This window comes from Mycteria americana, chromosome 1 (genome assembly GCF_035582795.1).
Source record: "Mycteria americana isolate JAX WOST 10 ecotype Jacksonville Zoo and Gardens chromosome 1, USCA_MyAme_1.0, whole genome shotgun sequence".
In the NCBI taxonomy this organism is placed as follows: Eukaryota; Metazoa; Chordata; class Aves; order Ciconiiformes; family Ciconiidae; genus Mycteria; species Mycteria americana.
Genome location: NC_134365.1, coordinates 17043786 through 17061142, shown reverse-complemented (window position 1 = coordinate 17061142; position 17357 = coordinate 17043786). Strand labels below are relative to the sequence as shown.

At 42.3% G+C, this 17357-nt stretch overlaps 1 protein-coding gene across 1 annotated transcript in view; it reads right to left on the bottom strand.

The window, feature by feature from the left end:
- ABCD2 (ATP binding cassette subfamily D member 2) overlaps positions 1 to 17357 on the bottom strand; it is a 48504-nt gene that overhangs the window by 8664 nt on the left and 22483 nt on the right. Inside the window, exon 7 of the mRNA XM_075492061.1 lies at positions 6565 to 6710. Coding sequence (XP_075348176.1) covers positions 6565 to 6710 — 146 coding nt within the window. The remainder of the gene's footprint in view (positions 1 to 6564; positions 6711 to 17357) is intronic.

Sequence of the window (17357 nt, the reverse complement as noted above, 5' to 3'; positions counted from 1 at the left end):
TTTCTTTATCACTTTCAGATACATGCAACGGGAGCATGATGCATTTTATCTGTGATCTTATGGCGGACTGGTGTTTCTGTGAGTACTCTGGCGTGATTAATTCCCACTAATGAAAAACTTCAAATACCAAATTACTCTTCTGAAAGTAAGTTTTCAATCAAACAGTCCAGATGGATAGAGTAGCAAAATAGATGAGTTTTGAAAAGGGAAGGTGTGGATGTAGAGAAAATCTGGTAAGACATTTCTCTCAATAGATCATGTATTCATAAGACAGGCAGCTTGAGCAGGGCTGAGCAAGGAAGAAAACATTTTTCCAAGTCACCCAGAAGCTCTGTAACTAAAAAATTAACAACACAACCAAAACCTCTTTTCTGTCACTGCCCAACTGAAAATAAACATTTGCCATAAAAGACTAGAAACAAGGTCAAGCAAAGAGGGTGGCCAGGTATGAGAAAAAGCCATTTCTGATACCTGAACAAAGGTGAGGCAACTGGGGCTTGTAAAGGTGCAGGAGGCTTATGAGTGCTCTGCCCATGCTTGGTGCTACACCAGGGCTTGGTAGGTCTGCATAAAACCTCAGTGAAGCATCTGGTGAAAGGCTGTGTGACTGAAAACAGGAATTGATAACGCTAGAGACTGAATGCCAAGAATTTTCTCTATGTAAAATTGTAAAATATGTCATGAGTTTTTAATATATGTGTATATAATTAGATTTAAAAACCAGGCATGCACACACCTGAAATATATCACCTTTAGTGATCCTATTGTTTTTCCTTAGTTTCCTTCCACTCTTGTTCAAGGAGCCCAGTGGGCACCCCCCGGGGGCACATACAGTGCTGTCTACCAGCGGGCTCCTAGCAAAGAGGGAGTTGTGTAATGATTAAGTGCAGTACCGTTTGGATGAACTCTGGTAAAGGGAACAGATACACAGAGGCTGCTGCTGCTGAGCAGTCCCGGTGCTGGGAGCACACAGGGAGCTGGAGTGCTGTTCCACCACCACCTTCAGCTTCCAAAAACGACTGTAAAACACCTGGAGCGCTCCTCTTTGGCAAAAGGTTCCAGGGGCACGGGATGGGAATGGTCCTTCATGAAAGCCATAGAAACAACTATGCTTCTGAAGACAGCGTTCAAGGCTGCTGCTTATATTCTGTTCTTTTTAAGTTGAGAATATAGATGAGCTCCAGGGATCTGGATCTGAGCTAGGGTGTGGGTGGGTGTGCATGTGTGCACATGTGCCTGGGGAAGCAGTGCCTGCGTTCATACAGTTTCTTCCAGATCAGCTGGTTTATAAAGACTTATTAAAAGACACAAAGGGAATGAAGGTCAAGAAGGAGCATTATCTTGTCAGCAAAATCATTCTGTTATTTCCTCTAAAGGTGTAAGATTTAGCCACCGTTTACCAGGATGCAATGGTCATCTCTGTGGTCACTTCAACTTACATGCTAACTGAATATTAGAAGTGTGTCTTGCCTCTTCCTGCCTAGCTCACTCCCTGAACTTTCCTATTTGCCGCCTAGACTGTCTCAAACAATGGATAAGGAAGGATCCATTTTAATATTATCCCTTTTAAAAATTATTTTCTAACATCTGAACAATTTCCTCTGCACACTTAGGCATGGTAACTCACAATAAACTGACTCCCTACTGTGCATTAACAATAATGCACCTACTTGTTTCTCTTTTCTTCCTGCTGACATGGCGCAGGTCAGTGAAGGTCATTAATGTTCTGAAAATATCAGCCAAGTCAGCGGCTTACATCACCCATAGCTACATCCACTTTACAAATGAAGAAATGAAATGGCTTGTCCATGAAAGCAGCACAAATCTCTCAGTAGGTACAAACATAATCCTGGCTTTCAGAGTCCAAATTCCTTGCCCAGCTTCTTGTTACACATAGCCTTTGATTGCACATGGTATGATGCAGATGTGATGAACACCGGATGTTACAGAAATGCCTTTTGCAACCAGTAAGACAAAGAGCACGTGTAATGTGCCGGGGCAGAGTAACAGCTGTAGAAATACATACAGCTGTCAGCAGAAGCTAGTGATAGTCTCATGATAGCAGCATTTCATTTTCTTGCATGGCTGCTTTTATAATTCCTTTAACCTCAATTTTCTGAAGGAAAAGGCAAGCTAAATTTGACAACAAGAAAAGGGTTACATCTGGGTCTGTAGCAGTGTGTGTCCTTCATCCTTGTGAATCCCCGTACTTAAATGCAAGATAGAGCATTCAGCTGCCATAAAAAGATACGCTTAAAAGTTCCTTTTCCAGATCTACATTCCAATGCACCTCATCAGACATGGACTGGAGCGTTACAGCTTCATGACAGAAGAAAGGCTACTGCAGCAAACTACAGCCAGAGAGTCCACCCCTGGTGAGTTTTTGAACATGGAGGCCTCTTGCACAGCGTATGTCCCCAGGCAGTTGTCAAAATGGAAGAGAGCCTGGGTGCTGTGCGGGATGAATATGCAAGGTCAATCCTTAGCTGAGGAAGGAACAAAGAGACCATCAACTGTGTGAGCCCCAGCTCAGCATGACACTGCAGGGATTTGTGTCTCTGGATTTCAGAGCCACTGGAAAAGCCAGCAGAGCACTCCAGAGTCCTGCTGGTACCAGTAACAAAAGCAAATCCAGGGCTAAAATGATCAGATGAAAAAATCTCAGAGAGAGGAAATGTGCTTGTCTGTGTGTTTATACGTGGCCTAGCACAAAGGTTCCCTGGACAAGACCCAAAGATATGACAAATGTGCAAAATAAGGAGGAACAGTTATAATCTGTGGTGCTGAGAAACCATAAACAGGTTGAACTTGTTCAGTAATGTCATCAGCCCCAACCTGACAGGCCCGGTCATGCATTCAGCGTGCTGCTACACGTACTCATGGCTCCTCTCATGTGACAGGCTGCACCATGATTGACACTTGCTAAATATACACAGATTTTTTTTTTTTCAAAGCAGGTCAAAAAGGAACCACTTTATGTATGTCTACTGCACATCTCCATGCTATTACCCACGATTTCTGGACCTGCCTTTTCACCACCCGTGCTGAATACAACCTTCTTTGCTACCTTCATTTTGCATGCAATTATTGTTCCGGTAGAGCTAGCAACTTTGCAGGTGTTGATGGGGGAACCTTATTGATAATATAAAGGTCAGTAACAAAATGGCATTCCTCTCATACCCAGCAGCTGAGAAAAACATCGGTGTGGGCCTCAGTGGGAAGGAAATTCTGCCCCTAGCAGCAAGGGCAACAGCAATTGCACTGGGTTCTTCTAGGGCTCAGGGACATCCAGAATGGTGGTGGTAGGGAGGGGGATTGGTTTTTTGGTGGGTTTGGTGGTTCTGATGTATTCTTTTGCTACCAACTGAAAAAAGTTTCATGAGGGTAACACAGAACCTAAACGCCAACTGGGCTACTTACTCTTGTAACCATTATATTTACTTCTAACTCGCTCAAACCTTATTGCCAGAAAATGAGAGGAATTTCTGCCATTGGCACCAACGAGAACATCAGGCTCTTGTTGGCTACTTTACACTTGGAATCTGGTGACCCTTGTACTGATGCAGCGTGGAAGTAATTTGGCTAAAGACAATAAAGTCACGCCAGGACAAATAAATTGAGTCAGAGTTGCGCACTTCTGGCTCCATCTGGCTTTTTCACAACTGCCCACAGGGAGCAGAACACAACACTGCAAAGCATCATATTATACACGTATGACATTCGTGGTCAATTAAAGCACAACAGGGTCATGCCCTAAGGAGCCTGATGTCTGGTAGAGGCTTAATACTGCAGGGGATAGGTGAAAGGGGAAGAGACAGAGGTAAGGCTCTGAAGGAGAAGAGGATCTACAGAAAAAAGTATTGGAGAAATATAGTAGATTTCTATAACTTATTGATTGACAGATAGTTAGCTCCATTCTTAGAACAGTTTATGGAAATGATTCAAAATAGCATGGACATATCCCATATATCCACAAGAAAGTGAATAACTAAAAATGGTTTGATTTTTTTTTCAGATGTAGTACATTTTCAAAAAGTATATATAATATAAATAGAAACTTGCTGGGAATTTTTCAGCAAAACTTTTTTCTACTGGAAAATGCCAGTGTTTGTCAACCATCAAAGCAGTTTGCAAAAAGGAAAAAGATGGTTTGGGGCAAATCCCTTTTCTACAAGCTTTAGATGAGATTTTTCATTATTTTGCAAAGAAAAAAATTCCATTTTTAATAGAAATAATTTTAGTTTAAAAATTTGATTGTAAGTAAAAGACTAAAACAAAAATTGGCATTAAAAAAATAATTCAGCTATGTAGAAACAAAAATTTCAATTGTTCACTTTCAACAAGTATGTCTCTGTCTTACTGGTTCAAAAAACCAGAATATGAGTCTTTGTCCCAGACTGGGGGAGCTCTAAAGAGTACGTTAGCATATGAAATCCATGTAACGTGTCAAATCATGCGTCACGGATTTCCTCTCTGCTCCTACCTTGGCACTTGTCTCCTGCAAATGCCCAAGAAGAAAAGGGAACAAGTAAGTGTATTATGGCCCTAAAAACTTCCTGGTATGTGGTAATCTCTCCCCCTGTTTTCCGGCTTTGCCCATTTATGTCATTTTAGATCGCAAAGTAGCCAAGACACTTTTTTTTAAACATTTCTTTGTGCAGACTTTTGCACAGTGTGCCCTCATCCTAAGTGAAGTTTCAATACAGCACTAGTGAACTTTAACAGTGTCCTCCAGACTTTTTTTAGACTCTGTGTGTCTCGCATGTGCAGTCAGACAGGCAGAAGAGCAAGAATGGGGTCAGCAATAAATACTTTCTTTGGCACAGAAAGTAGAGCGAGACCAATCCAAACCTGGGTTTTCAGTTTGGCAATGCTGAACACTGACCCTAGCCAACGGCATCTCTTATGTGGAGGACAGTAACTGCCCCATCATCAGTTACATGCTCCAGCTGCAGGGTTATAAACCACAATGATGTGCACTCAGAGGCTGCTGGGGATGTGGTTTTGGCCACTGAGGGTCATGTGTTGTTCAGTACATCTACAAGTACCAGCAGGCTATGAATGCACACTCCACAGTGGCTTCTTGCCACTGACAATTTAACTGCTCCTCCTTTTCCAGCTCCCCATTCCAACACATCTGCTTGTTTTCCTGCAATCTGGGCACTTCACTTAGTGAAGTAAGTGACTCAGGAATACCAACAGGAATAGTTATAATATCAGTGTAGGGAGTAGAGGCCTTCTCTGCAATTATTCCAGTCACCGAGTTTAGCGCTCTGCCCACTTTTTCAATCCTTGTGTCGTAGTATCAGATCTAAATAATAATATGAATCAGAATGATGGCAGATTCTTATTTTCTATTGCAACTTGAGGGCCAACAGTCATTATTACATTCTTAACAAAGAAGCATTAACCCATGGAAAGATAAGAGTCTATCAACAGGATTGTGAGGTGGAGAAGTAGCTGTAGGTATGCAATTGCTGCTGTAAATGATTACTATTCCCCACTCTAAAATGTGCAGAAAAGACACCAGATGAGTGTCCATGCATACCTCAGAAATAAAATACACCTTCTGCCTTTTGAACACAGCAACAGGCTGCCATCCAGGAATGGGAATTTAGACGTTGCCTTGGGATTCCCAATGGCTGAAGCACTACTCTCTATTGTCAGAATGATCCTGAGAGTCACCAAGCACACACATTACAAGGCAATGCACCCAAAGTACCCTCTCAAAAAGGAGCACTGACAGCTGGCAGAGAGAGGCAGGGTACATCCAGCACTCCGAACATCAGCTCCTTAGAGGGGTTTGAAGATCCTCCTTCTTCTCTTTAAATGTTACCAACTTTGTCCTATGTCTGTTTTAAAAGCATAATGATGTGGAGGAAGTTCAAACTAGAGATTAGTGGCTGGTGGGAACAAAGGATGAAAATTATTGCTATGCTTGGGAAAAAAAGCCATGAAATGCTCAAGTCCCTTAGACACAATCGAAGCCTTTAGCATCTTGACATTTACTGTGCCAGTGTATTTACACTGTCCCCTACTCTTAGGACAAACAACGCTGAGAACACACGGCAACTTAAACAGCAAGTTTGGCAACACTCTACTGCCAGCCAGTCTCATTTGGTTATTTTTAACTTGTTCACCCTGGTGGTGTGGTATCAGACACTCCTTCTCATGGCACATAGTCCTGCTGATCCCACAAACCAGGGAGGTGAAAGCAGACCTGACTCTTTTCATTCACATGCTTTCAAGTTGATGTAGTCAGTGACATTACAAGGTTTTAAGACAGGTTACATTTTCTAAGAAAATGAAGGAAGGTCAGTGATCTCACAATACCATGAAAAGACACTACAAAAGAACAAGCATGTTCAGCTTGGGCATGGATTTACCGGGGAGGAGAGGAGCACTTAGTTCTTCAGGAGCAACGACCATGTGGTTGTGCAGCTCCCAAAACCACAAAAGGTCTGGATCCAGTTTTGCCATTTCGGTAAGTAAAGGTCAGTCACACTGAGACACACACGTGAGGAACGGATTTTGTGAAGCTTTTTACAAAAATACACAATTTACCTCCTTCTCTTTGAACTATGTGGTACAGATGAACCATATGCAGGATACACTCCAGATCTTGATCTTGGTAGCCTTTCTCATGCATGTCATCCACTGAGTCTGGATAGATGACTTGATCACGTAGCGTTCCAATGGACATGTAGGGCCTGAGAAACAATACAGAGAAACCAGTAATCTGGAGCTGGCTCCAAGTGAGCACATCTTGCTGATGCTCTATGAGCAGAGTATAATGCTTTAAATACCATGGATAAAACTGGATTTATCTGTGGGTGCATTGTGGGTGAATGTTTTTCTAAACTTACCCTAGGGACAATGTATTGTTTCCATAACAGCCGATTACAGGGTAGCAACAGGGGTAGTATTAGCATGAAAACAAAATGACAGATCAGGCAGAATAAACATCCACTTCATAGCCCATTCTGAATGCTTTCACTTGGAATCAGGGAAACTCTATGCTGTATTCAAGGTTTGGTACACTTAGAGATTTAGAAATCAAATTATAGACTCACATGTTAAAAGCGAATTGTAACAAAAATGTTGCAGCTCAAACTGCAAAAGACTTCCATGGTGCAGCAGGAGACACCCAAGTCAGGCAGGAGGGCACTGAAAGCCTCCTTTGCACGCTGCTATTCTGGACTGCAGAATTGGGTCCGGGCGTAACTTAGCTGGCTCTAGAAGCCAGTGTAACACTTCTGAATTGCAAAAAGGCATACATTAGAGAAGTTAATCAGCTTAAACTTCCCAGCATCAGCCTCCCTTTGCCAAACACAAGGCTGAGCTGTATGTGAGGCAGCTTCTGAATCACCATGTTCCCAGACCAGGTAATACCATCTGTCTTACTAAAACAACCTGTCTCCACTTTGGAGCCAGAATCCTCAATCACGGCCATGTCCCTGGAATGCCTATGGACAGTCTCTACAATGTCATGAGCTGTGCCCAGCCTCTAGAACAGCCCAGGCCCCAAAAATCCTCCTAGTTTCTAAACAAAGTCAGCTCAAGGAACAGTTTTACAGCTCTCTCAAAGATACCAGGCCATTCAGGCTAGGATAGCAAAGGCAATCTAAGACACATCTATTTGACCATCTCTTTTGCTGCTCTTGTTCTAAGGATTTCTTGCGAAGGACAAATATCCATCCTGTCCCACAGACAATGCTGATAGCTCTTGGAAGCTGGAAACACCCCGGGAATGATCTGTGACGTTTTGAGTTTGGAAGGGAAGGCCAGAGCCGAAGGACAGTCAGGCTCCAGACTCTGTCCTGCTTTCTGTGCCAAGAGTTACACTAACTCCCTCTGGGTTCATCTGCCAAAACAATGCTAGTCTTATTAAAGCTGTGATGCCAGGGGATGATGACAGAGAGGAGCAGTTCAAATCAGACCAGCAACGAGGAGGCTTCCAGGCAGCTTGCTCTTGCCACTGAGAACTGCTTCCAACAACTTCACAGTGCGTTGACGAGGGGTCATTTTTCTTCCCTGGAGAGCTCTGGACCTGCAAGGTGGGAAGGTCTCAGCCATGCAGAGGCTTTCCCTGACAGAGATGTGTAATACCTTAGCAGATTTCTTCCCTTCCCTTGGAGGGGTCTCTGCAGAAGGCGTGGATCTACCTGTTGTTATTATGACAGTCCCTAAAATACACCACAATTTGAAGGAATTCATAATGCAACAGATGTAGAATCACAGAACTAAAGCTGCAACACGAACTGAAAGTCACATTCAAGCTGGCATCAGCTGCATTGGTTTTAGTGCTGCAGAGATCCATGGTGAACTGTCTGTACCTGCCCGTAGCTAAACTACTTTCACCACCAGCTGGGTGAGGGTGGGAAGGGCAGGGGATCTGAACTGCTCACAAATATTTGGTCATCTCCCTGCTGTGGGCAGGCACCCAGATGAAGCAAAACCAGAACCGCAAGTCAAATACAAGCATTGCTGCTCCTCTTTGCTTATTGTTCTGCTTTGTGCTTATTGTGGGAAGACTGCCAACTCTGGGCTGCTGCATGAACACTAGCATCAACTGCAGTGAACCATTTACATTAATGGGGATATTGCAAAATCTCAACTCTAAAAATTATGTAACTTCATGAACTAACTATGTATTACATTTCCGTAGTGCTCTCCGTCTAAAATCCCAAAGGGCTTTACTTCTCGCATATGTAGAAATCAGTTCACTTGCTCCAGACTGCTGCCATCTCTGGGACAGAAGATAGCAACTCCACCTAGGCTCGGAAAAGTTGAGATCAGGTTGTGCATAAGACTGTGTAATTTAGGTGAAGCTGCAGGTAAGGGCAAGGAAGACAGCGTTACCCATCATATAATTTGGATGGGGTTTAATACCTTACTCTTGTGAAGTATGATCCTGCAATGACTAGCAACTCTGCGATTTAACTTACAGCACAACCAGGAAGCCAATGCTCAAAAGCACCACGCCAGGACACTTGCTGCCATGCTGTTCATTGAGTCACCAGCACTGCTTCCTGGTACAACTGGATTTTCCTTGTGGCCTCCCATCTAAAAACACCAGTACTACCAAGCACACCTCTCCCCACCTAATTTGTAAAAATTAAAGAAAAACCCAGCCTGCAGTGGAATAGCGAACCCCGCCAATTACTGACTAACTAGCAGAGAGGAAGAATGGCTTATGGTTACGGGTCTGTCCCGGGAGGTGGGAGAGCACATTCTGCTTCCCCCATCCTATAGGGAGCCACTCATGTCCCTGAGGGGACACTTCATCTTGCTTGGCATGAGATGTCTCGTTTGGGCCTCCAACTCTTGACAACAAAGAGACATACCTCTGTGGCTGGTTTATCCCATTTATTTTAGGGTCGGGATGGATTGCCTCCTGGGCATGTCTTCTCCCTCAATGGGGGACAGAGCCCAGACAACTAACTTAGATAACTAACTTCTAAAGTGCTGAAGTTAGATGAGATCTCATCTAACTCATACTCCCACAATCTCATACTAAACCAGATTTCTCTATCCATAACTTGAAGACAATAACCTCCTTACCTACCATGGGTGCCACAAAATCAAACACACTAAAACCTGTTAAACATCAGATCTCATTGTAATTGAGGTTACATATGTGTGATAGCTAGACATTAAGTAGTAAGAAGTACGGGTAACTGGATACAGCAACAGTAAAATTTTGGCTTTGCCAGTAAGCTCCTTGTTAAAATACTGTTTTCATTAAATTTTTAGCAGTTCAAACAACAAAACCAGTCTTTTTGTCTTGAAGTAATACTTGAGTTTAACTGGACCTAATTGATTTCTGATGGGAGTTTCTCCTTTCAGCCAGAGTGTCTGGGTTCCAGTCTCAAAGAAAGCACCCTTAGAGACTCCGAAAGCAACTCCTCTGCCATGCAGAGGTCATGTCTTTGAGGGTAATAGCTCTGCAATTGTTTCTTTCTTTCTCTGCTCTCTGAAAAAAGATTCCTACACTGTTTTTGAGAGACAGGATTTAAGATCAGTAATCCTTTTTTAAAGCTTTGGTATCAAACCTCCAGAAAGCTAAGAAAACTTACTGATTGATACTTGCCTGGTTTTCTGGAATTTCAAGGCATTTATTGGAAGAGATGCTTTCAGTTCTCATAAACTGATCTTTTTTCAGTCAGTTTGATGGTTTTATTGCATCACCAATTTCTGTTTGGTGCACTTAGCACTTCACTTTGCAGAGTTGTAACTTCATTCTGCTAGTAACAAGCCATCATCCCTATGGCTTACAGCTTCCCCCTTGCAGTGCAGGCTTTAAAGAAAGATGATACCAAGATGTGCTGCAATCTGAAGCCTGTGGTATGGACAATTCCTCAGTGCCCTATTGACACAGGACATTGTGTACAATGTTGGCAAAATATTAGAGAAATCATATGGGGAGGAAGGGCAAGTGTTGCTGATGATATGGTCTCTTTATTGCGGTTAGCTTTGGGGCGGGAGAAGGGTGCAGGTGCTACAAAATATGCTGGAGTACATACCAGTCACTTGTCTTTCCAAACAGAGGACTTACACGCTGGAGCTGTTAGCCATAAAGAAAGGTATAATGCCAATTCCAAGGGATTGTAGATTAACACTGCACACTGTAACCAGGCAGTACTAACATCTAGTAATTCTCCGATGTCTTGAAGAGCAAAGGGCTTCACTCTTTTGGGTAGCAAGTTAAGGAATACGTCTCGCTTAGATGTCAAGAAATTTCTGTTCCAAAATCAGAACAAGCCATATCCACTTGAAATGTTTACAAATACTTCCTGAATGTATTCAAAGGTGTTTTCATCTTCCATGCAAAATAAACTGTGATGACAGAACTGATAACCTGTTCTGACATCCATAATATTACTTTAAAGAATTATAGCAACTAATCAATATGCACTTTGAGAGTCTATAAAGCAATCTGAATGGTCAGTCTTAATTATAAGCACCCTGGAATAAGAAAGGGACCAAAAATACATCTTAATTAAGTGGCTGGCATCAGAAGTTAAGGGATATTAGTCCAATGTAAGTGCCCAAGGAACTGCTTCCAGGTACAGTTTGAAGCTCACCTCACCTTCCTTGGCACAGGCTATGATTAACACTTCCTCTGTGGAAGGTAAAGTCTAAAAACATGTGGCTTGTGATTCTAGAAACCATCTGCATGCCCCCGACTGAGCAATCAGGATCTGACTTGCCATTTGCTGTCCAAGTGTGTCTGCAGTTACAATGGCACTATTATTCTCACAGATACGCAAAGTTATGTGGGAAAATTATGTGTAATGCAACTATAAACTCTTGACTGAGCCATCTTTTAAGTTTCTGTCTCTGGCTGACAAGATGCCTCTCTAATATACCCAAGTAGGAGAGAGAAAGGGGAACACTACACCTGGGATTCTCCTTTCCAGATAAATTGCAGCTTGCATTTTCAAAGGAGATTGGGATGGCTTCAGAGTGCAATTCAGAGTGCTCACTTTGACATCTAAAATAAAAAGTATTCCAAATTTAGGCACCTCTCTTCAAGAAGATGATACTGGAGCCCAAGCTCCAGCCATGGAGGTATCTTCCTAGGAAACTTGGAAGATCTTAAGGAGTCAGTGCTTGCACTGAAGAATCTCCAGTCCAGAAAGCCAAGGGGACAGCTCACACCTACAGCTATGCCCAAATGCTATCTAATTCCCCAGAAGGTCCAGTACAGCATGGAATATGAAAGCAACAGTTTTAAGTCCAGCACAAAAGACTGCAGCTAGTAGAGAAGCAAGATGAGGGGCTGTATGACAAGCTAACAGCAAATCTCTTCCAAGAACTGGGTTCAGGCTAAGTTCTTCTCAGCTTGCAGGGCATCAGATTCCCATTTTTCTAGGCCAGTGTCCAGGATAAAGAGGAGTCAAAGGGAGGGCACCTTCTAATCTTCCCGTGAAGCAAGGAAACTGCTGCTAAGAGGCAGGAATCATGGGTCTGAAGAGAGAGTTATTGGAAAGAGCCTAATTATATACTATACCAGTCAGGGTCCTCAATTGGAAGGAGGGAGGCTTTAGTACCAATCCTTGTGCCCTATGCTATTTATGTTATTCCTTTTTTTCCCAATGTTCTTTAATATAAAATGAAGTAACTATCCTAATCCTTCAGTAGCATTGTAAAAACATATTAAAGGGGGTTCTAATCATATTTAGGTGCCTTCTCTCAGGAGAGGGCTTGTTCTAGATAAAGGGGTTTAATGTTTAGTTCTCAGTTTGGCACCTAAACTTCAGTAAGGGGCAGGAGTTCAGATATACATTTATATGTAGAGATTCCTATGGATTAACTCTAGGTGGCTCCCTTTACCTATCACACAAGTGTTTTGGATAATTTTCCAAAGGCCCTAAATCTCTGCCTGTCTATCTAGGGAATCTATCTGTATTTAGAACTTTCCATCACCTTGCTGGTGCCAAGATCCTAATTTTTAGGTGCTGTAATACCTTGGCTGGAATCACCTCAGCAGAACTCTGGCTCTTGCCATGCTCCTGATTTAGGTCAATAGTAAAAAATCTACAGTTTTCAACAGCAGCAAAGCTTGATCAACAGTGATGCTCAAGAAATGCCAACCTCCCCTAGGTAAAGTGATCTGGATTCCTAACAGTTCTTTGATGACATTAATAAACAGCAAAAAACTAATGGTGGCACCACCACTACAACTTTGAGAAAATAAAATGTCTTGAATGAATGTGAATTAAGTTCTTTTTAAGTAGTGTGGTATCAACTACTCTTACAGAGAAGATGATATCACCAAAGAGTTAAAAATTAATAAATAATATAATATTTAGCAAAATGTTAAAAAAGCAACAGCCTCAGTTTATTGCATTGTATCTAGTTCAAGGGATTTTAGGGCCAGCTAAAGTTTCAGCAACCCTTCTACAGATATAAATAATTGATCTCTCTTTAAAATACCCTACACTGAACTCTCCTCTCCACTCACACAGGACTAGCCATGAACATCCTCTAAATATTTCAGATAGATCAGTTACCAGAATGGAATGTAATCAGCTTATAGCCATTAATATGCTTAACAGGAAATAAAATGCGCAGTATGAAAGACTGAATTCTCAATGCATATAATTAGAATATGTATCAAAGGCTGAAAAAAAAAAAAAAATCACACTAATCACTCTGTGGCTTTCTTTGCAAAAAAGCTATGCACATCTCTGCCAGAAGATAATCTGGGAGGAAATTATAACCAGAAAGGTACAAGAAGCCTTTAATTTAAAGCACTATTCATGCTCAGGTATCATCTCATCTCATGATTTACTTATTCACCATTACCAAGGTCACTTACAATAAAACTAGAACTGGTAAGATGGCATGGAAGTTTAAGGTGAACAATTCACAAAATTATCCAGTTCAGTCTATTTGTACCTTGTGATAGGCACAGACAACAGAAAGAACAGAAGAACACATGTATAATTAAAAACAAACCCTAGACAATTTCTACAAAATATAAGCAGCTAATGCAATCCGAAATAATTATACCTCCTGCAATGAATCAAATCAACCAGCCATACAAATTAAGGAAAAATACTCTCCTTTTCTTAAACATCCAATTTTTTGCAGATCCAGTCTTTTCATACCTCTGGCAGTCCTGATGATAAAAGGATTATTTGGATGGATGATCATGAAGATCAATGAATTGAAGAAAGAACAATGAGCTGTTCTGGACAAGAGTCTAGCCTGCCAGTCCCAACAGGCATACCCCAGCCTGGTGTTTCTGATTTTTATCACAGCAATGTAACACAATGAGCAAGGCAGTTTCCCTCTTTTAGAAAGATCCCAAATTATTCATGGTTTTGCAAATGAGAAGTGACACCTTACTGCACAGAGAAGAGGAAGTGTAGACAGTGAAACCTCTAGAGAAGAGGCTGCTTTTGCTCTGGATTTCTACAATGCTTAGTTGTCCACAGCAACATTTTTTGCATGCCCTGGAATATGAATAGTCAGGTAATACTAGAGCAGTAGTGTGTCGCCAGTGAGACACCCTGCCAACAAGTGGGAAGTCACACTCTGCACTGACTTCTCTCTCTAATCCTCTGTGCAACTTTGTGTTACCCAGGACAGAACACGACAGCGCAGAATACAGAGATACACCATGTATATGGATACATGGAACATTATTATAGCCATTTTATAAGCGTTATAGGTACCTGAATTGGCCACAAGGGAGCTGTAGTAATCTCTAGCAGAAACTAAAATTGATAGGGTATAATTAATGCAAAATGCTAGGCAGATAAACAAGTCTGGAAAAGCCCTTCCTCTTGGGAAAGACATGCTCCTGCCTAAGCTAGGCTAGCGCACACCTGCTGAACTGCAGAAAGAAACCCACCTGCTACATGGTCCCATGAGACCATGACATAATTAATGACTCAAAAACAAAGAACTGAAAATCCAGTGTTCTGGGGACTGATCAGCATTATTTGCAGAAGAGACTCATCTCACCTAAAAGTTACTCATCCAAGTCTGAGTTAGTCACCCCAGGCTCTCTTTGTAGTCAGTGGAGTCCTCTAGTGAACTGGTACCTGCAGTAGGTCTCATGTGTCTTAGATGTTTGTCCTAGGATGCAGGATGAATAGCTGCAGTGGTCTGAACTGGAAGACCATTGTGCATTGAGGAGCCAGCGATCCAGTTGACCTGAGTGTGTACAGGCCTGTGCTATACTTTGCTGCACCATGTTGGGCTGTACTGCCCATATAAACTGGCCTTCAGGCCTGTGCTGTGCTGCACTTATCACTTGGCTGCAGGATAAACTTTGCCGGCTAATCATAACGGAGGAGCCTGCAGGCAGCTCCCACTTGGCATCAGCAATTACACCACCTGTGTGTCCTTGTCTTTATCTTGAAGTGAAGCAGCATGTTCTCGTGCTAACATCCTTTTGCTTGACAGTAGAAATGATAAATAGAATTGTTTACTTCTAAGAAAATCCTATCAGAGCGCTAAAGACCATAATGCCAATGAACCTTAGCACGGATGGGATCAAGTGCAGCATGCCATGCCATGTCATGCCACGTCATGCCATGTGACTAGGGGTCCATCTGATGCTGCGCAGCGCTGGGTTCCTAGCATCTGATGGGATGCACCACAAAGATGGTGAAGGGACTGGAGCATCTCTCCTGTGATGAAAGGCTGAGAGAGCTGGGACTGTTCAGCCTGGAGAAGAGAAAGCTCAGGGGGATGTCATCAATGTACGTAAATACCTGAAGGGAGGGTGCAAAGAAGGTGAAGCCAGGCTCTTCTCAGTGGTGCCCTGGGACAGGACCAGAGCCAATGGGCACAAACTGAAACATAGGAGATGCCATCTGAGCATCAGGAAACAATTTTTCACTGTGAGGGTGATCAAGCACTGGAACAAGTTGCCCAGAGAGGTTGTGAAGTCTCAGTCCTTGGAGATATTCAAAAGCCATCTGGACGTGGTCCTGGGCAAACAGCTCTAGGCCCTGCTTGAACACAGGGGTTAGACCAGACGGCCTCCAGAGGTCCCTTCCAACCTCAACCATTCTGTGATTTTGTGATTATCTATGCTATCAACTTATTCCTTAGCTCTAATAAAAGGAATTTTAATTCATGCATTACAGAGTTCAAATACCTTTCTTATTGGGATTGACAATGACCACTTTCATTGGTGCACTGCAACAGTGAATCACCCTCCGGAGGCAGACAGTTCACTCGTAAAGCTCACACAAGGTTGTCTAACTTTTAGCTGCCTAAATGAACATAGACAAATTCTACCTTTGGTGCATGAGTTGACAGTTTATTGTTTTAACTTGTTGAGGGTGGGGGCTGAACACTTGTATACAAAAATAGCTAATAGTCTTCTCTCTGGAAAGTGGGTAGTTACTAGTGAATACTGCATTGTCTCCAAGAAATGCAGAACAGAATCACAGTGCTGAATAAAACTTACATTTACCTTGGAAACCACAGTGAGCTGGAGGAGGGACAGAAGGCGAGATCCTCAGCCTGCAGGCAGGCAAACACAGGATTAGACCCTAAGAAATGCATCTGAGTGAGCAGACCACGGAGAGGCTGGGAGGGTTGAAGATTCAGTTCACCTTGGAGCTGGGACACAGTTCTGGAGCCCAGGACACAGGGGCAGGCAAAAGGCAGAGCCTATAGTGTGAGAGTTTCTGATTGAAAACTGTAGGAAGAGGGAGGAGAAAGGACTTCTTCCCAGGGAAGATGATACAGAGCTTGTTATTAGAGCTTTCAGTTGTCCTCCCCTCACAAAAGCCAGCACCCTTTCAGTCTTTTCATGTCAAGCTTTTTATGTCAGGCAGGTTTTGTAGTTTACTTTTCCCAGTGCTTCCCAGTGTTATGTAGCCAAGTTGCTTCTCATAATTTGATACGCATAAGGCATTTGAAGCATGCTTTTTGACATTCCTAGGTAAAATATTATTGAAAAATTAAACATTTGCCATTCTGTTCATCTGTCAAAGATCCTTTATTGCACAGTTGCAATGTAGGGCACTAAGCTGGAGGTAACTGCTCAAGCTGGACACAGTAATGGCACTTCTCTGCAGAAACTAGGTCATGGAAGTGCAACCACCAGATTATTCCCTAACATTCAAGTTTGTCCATACCACTTCTAAGTTACACAGCGATCTCAGTTAACCTGTAAGTGAATTTGTTCCCCTGGCACTGCTATCAAAACTAAATTTTAAAAGGCAAGTGAGCTGTTTGTCTGAGCAAAATGAACCTAGCACAGATTAAATAGATTGTCAGTTGCTTTGCTGGATAGATCCTATAAATACCAGCCACGTACTCAGTTCTTATAAACTCTTTAGTGACTTCATATTTATACAATGTTTGTCAAGTTTAACCTGACAATGTACTTAAAAAAAATTTCAAAGCCTAGTTTTCCCACCTTTTAAATGAAGTTCCATAAACAGTCTGGCACATACATAGATGCCTGGAAAGGTGGTACAGGCAACATGTTATTGTCAGTGCTGAATGAGGACTTTTGATATCTAAAATCCCATCAAAAGAAGCAAGTGGAGGGTGGAAGCATTGCAAGCTCATGCTGGCAAGAAGATGGTATCCAAAATACATTATGAAACACAGAGCAGCTGATCGCCAGAGATCCTAGTAGAAATATTCCTGCAACTGGGCGTCCTCGCACACAAAAACTTGGCTCTCCTGTAACATTGATGAAAACATATCAAAAGAATGTAAATGGAGGAGAATGTAAACGGAATGCATATTAGTGACACCCATTTTTGTGCAGGAGTCAAAACAAGATTTATGTGCTTAGTACAGAAGCAATATTCAAAATAGGAGGGATGCTGCTTTGACTACAAGAATGGATTTCACCTTTTAGTTGC